The sequence below is a fragment of the Rattus rattus genome, chromosome 4 (assembly GCF_011064425.1).
Source record: "Rattus rattus isolate New Zealand chromosome 4, Rrattus_CSIRO_v1, whole genome shotgun sequence".
NCBI lineage: Eukaryota > Metazoa > Chordata > Mammalia > Rodentia > Muridae > Rattus > Rattus rattus.
Genome location: NC_046157.1, coordinates 177,285,585 through 177,289,952, shown reverse-complemented (window position 1 = coordinate 177,289,952; position 4,368 = coordinate 177,285,585). Strand labels below are relative to the sequence as shown.

The 4,368-nt window shown below is 51.1% G+C and overlaps 1 protein-coding gene across 1 annotated transcript; it reads left to right on the top strand.

Annotated features, from left to right (window-relative positions):
• Positions 1-1,600: 1,600 nt before the first annotated feature.
• Lrrc30 (leucine rich repeat containing 30) lies at positions 1,601-2,745 on the top strand. The gene has a single exon (XM_032899642.1). The coding sequence runs from the start codon at positions 1,843-1,845 to the stop codon at positions 2,743-2,745; it is 903 nt and encodes a 300-aa protein (XP_032755533.1). The 5' UTR covers positions 1,601-1,842.
• Positions 2,746-4,368: the final 1,623 nt, after the last annotated feature.

The window sequence follows — 4,368 nt, the reverse complement described above, 5'->3', positions numbered from 1 at the left end:
CCCCTCAGCAGGCACAAGTGTGGACTCAAAGGCTGCTGGGCAGCTCCTGGGTAGAAGCTTGCTGGAGCTCCTGGGTGGTGGGCAGTGGGGCAAGGTCAGGGTCCCAGAGCAGCATCCAAGGGTTAGTGGGGTTGGGGCCAGCAAGAGCCATGCATTCCTGGGTCCATCATGAACACTGCCAGACCCTTCCTCAGAGCCATATCATCACCTGGCTAGCCCTTTCCCTTCCATTCACAGAAATAGATAATTTTTAGTATTTTCCACTTGTGCAAAGGGTCCATCCCTACCCAAGCACATTCGTTTGCAGTGCTGCCAGAACAGGCATTGGACGGCATAGCTCAACCTCAGATGTTTGCTTTGCTCACAGATCTGAGGACAGAATTCACTGAGCTCAGGTGATCCTCCTGGGAGTCCTCTTCTGAGCTTATGGAAATCTGTCTTCTCCTCACTGGGTCCTCATGTGCCTATGTCACTAAATACATTCTGAAAAGTCAGGGTTTCGATTCTGTGAACTTTGCGAGGTACACTTCGGCAACCTATAGGAGCAGCCATGAACCCTGCACACTTAGGGTAGAATTAGCCTTCAGAGAGAGAGGGAGAGAGAGAGAGAGAGAGAGAGAGAGAGAGAGAGAGAGAGAGAATCAGAGAGACAGACATAATGAGACAGACACACAGAGAGGTAGACAGAGACAGACAGATACACAGAGAGACAGAGAGACAGAAAAAGACAGAGACAGTAAGAGAGACACAGAGAGAGCCAGACTGAGAGAGAGACAGAGAGACAAAAACAGACTCAGAGAGACAGAGACAATGAGACACACACAGAGAGACAGAGACAGACAGAGACAGAGACAGAGACAGAGAGATGGAGAAAATCAAAGACAGAGACAGACAGAGACAGAAAGACAGAGAAAATCAGAGACAGAGACTGAGACAGTGAGAAAATCAGAGACAGAGATAGTAAGAGAGACACACAGAGAGGCAGAGAGACAGAAATGGTAGGTAACCAGGGAATGGTACCACCCCTGAAGAATAATGAGTGTCCTGCGCTTGAAGTGTCACTCTGTCATTTCACAGAGGGACCAGAGCTCCTGTAGTTACAGCAGCAGCGAGGGAAACTGACCCTCCTCACTAAGTCACCCTGGCAGGCACAGTGAGAACCTCTGCCTGGGGCGGGGCCGAGTGTCCAGGCAGCTTTTGCTATTTTTTCACCAGCACAGTTCATTGACACTTGCAGTGGGCACAGTGACAACATCCGATGAGCCCTGGCTCTGGAAACCTAACTCCACCTATAGCGCCCAGGCAAGCTGCAATGGTTGCTCTCTCCGGGATCAGTTCCCTCAGCCAGGGATCGCTGTGGGTGCAGTCAGCTGTATTTTCTACTTTGTTTCTTTTTCTAGCCGCATTTGTTAATCACCCTGCTCAACTGCGATACCAAAGAAGAGCCGAGAGAGCAGTTATATGAAACCTCTCCTGTAACCTGTGAGCACATACCAGGTCAGTAATACTCCAGCAGAATGACAGTGACAGCTGTCTTGTGGTGCACAGAGGGAAGTGAGCAGTTCTGTTTGGAAGCCTCAGGGACAAGGCTACTATTACAGCCTGTCCACTCAGAGAGAAACCACATCAGCACACCCCCCAGGACCAGGCACAGCTCTCGGGCAGCCACGCAGGTTTCTGACTTGGTCATCTGCAAGGCCTGGTAAGAAAAACTCCATCCATGCTAGGATCCCCTGGCCATATTCTGTCTTCGCCTCCGCACTGCCACTGCCCACCACAGTCTGACCTTTGGGAGCTCAGACCGGACAAACATCTAACCTTGAAGGAGGAAAGAAAGATCCAATGGGGGTCAAACAGTCCAGGGCCAGCTCCGATGACAAGGACCCCAAGAGATTTCTGGTGGGGAAGAGGCAGAAGTTCTCCTCGTGGGACGATACCCTGCTCTTGGGGAAGGACCCACGGTCCCTGCTGAAGCGCGGCATGCGGCATGTCAGCTTCAGCCTAGTCACGAAAGGGATGACAGACATCCCAGATTTTCTGTGGGGCTTGCTGGAAGTCCAGAAACTCAATCTGTCCCACAACCAGCTCCGAGTGCTACCCCCTGAGGTGGGCAGGCTGACCCGGATCGTGGTCTTAAACTTGTGTGGGAATTGCCTCAAGAGTCTCCCCAAAGAAGTCAGTCTCCTCCAGAGCCTCAAGGTCCTCTTCCTCAACATGAACTGCCTGGCGGAGGTGCCGGCCGAGCTCAGCCTGTGCAGGAACCTGGAAGTGCTGAGCATGTCCCACAACTGCCTGTCCCAGCTCCCGGCCAGCTTTGCGGACCTCGCCAGACTCCGGAAGTTGAACCTCAGCAACAACTACTTCGCTCACATCCCCCTCTGCGTGTTCTCTCTGAAGGAACTGGACTTCTTGCACGTGGGCTCCAACCGCCTGGAAAACATCGCGGAGAGCATCCAGTGCCTGGCTAGCTTGCAGATCTTCATCGCAGAGAGCAACAACATCCACTCCTTCCCCAGGTCGCTCTGCCTAGTCACCAGCCTAGAGCTGCTGAACCTGAACAATAACGACATCCAGACCCTCCCAGATGAACTCTACCTGCTGTGCAGACTGGGGAGGATTGCGTGGAATCCCATGGACAAGGGGCTGCACATTTCCCATAATCCTTTATCCAAGCCCCTGCCGGAGCTGGTGGAGGGCGGCCTGGAGATGCTTTACAGCTACCTGAAGGACAAAAAGCACAACTGAGGCGGACGTCAGACACACGGACAAGGGTCAGCTCATGCAGCTTCTGTTAGCTGGGGTCCGTCTCTAGTTTAAACCTTCTAATGTAGTGTCTGCCAGCGCTGGGCTCCCATGTGATAAGCTGCTGTACAGCATTGGCCCAGGTGAGACATTTGCTTTTAACCTTATCCGTCCTTAGTATCCTGGTATCCCTGACCAAGAAAATACGTTCATCTCACCCAAAGCCTGACTTGAAGCAGGCTTTTGGGTTTTACCAAAAGGAACAAACTACTCAAATGGCAAGACTTAGCTCTTGGTAGCATGAGTGATAAGTCAAACTTGATGTAATTCCAAGATCAAATATATATATTTCTATGTCCTGTGTGCCAAGTGTGGTGGGAAGGGTGGAAACTGTCTACTTTCTGGGTGTTTTCTACTCCACCCGGTAACTGGTAACCAGTAACCAGCAGTGAGGTGGCAACAGCAAGACAGGTTCCTGTATCAGCCCCAAGCAAGCGTCCTTCAAGGCGAGAGGGTAAGGAGGAGCAGGCTCAGTGCTGTCTGGGACCAAAACAGGCAAAGCTGTCCCTTTGGGTTTTGGGGAGATGATCATAGGAACTATTCCTTTATGATGCCTACAGGATCTGTATCGGGCTATTCGTGGTTGTGTGTGCTGGTGACAACCAGATGGCTTGGTTATTTCAGGGAATAAACAAGATGGTCTCAGTGTGGAGCCTCAGTCTTCTTTCCCAGTCCCTTCCCCAACAGTTGCCCCTTTCTGCTTTCGCTATTCCCTCAAAGACAAGGTAAGCCATGGGGAGAACAGCCAAGAGGTGGGAAGGAAGACAGGCTAAGGACAAGGCATGTACACAAAGTAATTACCCGTCAACGTTTTGGGAAAGGTGCTATTCGCCACTTAAGTTTCACATAGGATACGTAAGCAAACATCCCCACTGAGGTCCTAAGCTGTTCTCTGTGTTGATTTTAAGAGGGTTCGGCTGTTAGCCAAATGGATGCAAGGGCAAGTCTTGACAGTGAGCCTGGGTCACATGATCAGGCTGCCCTGTGGCAGCCAGACGCCCCTGGATGTCAATATTAAAGAGTTAGGACGGAGGGACTAGAGAGACGGAGCTTGTTCTTGAGAGGACCTGGGGACTGTTCACAGCACCCATATGGTAGTTCAAAACTGTAACTCCAGTTCCAGGAGATCAGATGTCCTCTTCTGGCATCCTCCGGCACCAGGCTCGCACAGGGTACACACACATACATGCAGGCATGACACTCAAACACATAAAAAAAATCAAAATACGTAAAAGAACCTACAAGTCCACCCAGAGCAGACTCCTCTGGTTTCTTTGCATACGGCTTATGGAAAACGGTAACAAATGAACAACAGCAAGTTCTAGGACCTGAGCTTGGTGGCAAGACTTTCAGAGCTGATTTCATATTAATGCTTGTAGTTCAACCGAATTCGATAGCTCCCTCTCCAGTCAGGACATGAGGCTGGGGCTCTGAGAGAGATGACATCCTGTGCTTTCCACCAAAGGGATGAAAGTTTGGTGAAAGGCTGGCACCCTCATGGGCCTTCAACAAGTGTGTTAAGCTGAGATCCCCATAAAGCAAGAATACCAAGACCCTGGTGCAGCT

Bases quoted from the DNA above. Each gene is read 5' to 3' on its own strand.
- Lrrc30 (XM_032899642.1), top strand. From the start codon at position 1,843: ATGGGGGTCAAACAGTCCAGGGCCAGCTCCGATGACAAGGACCCCAAG.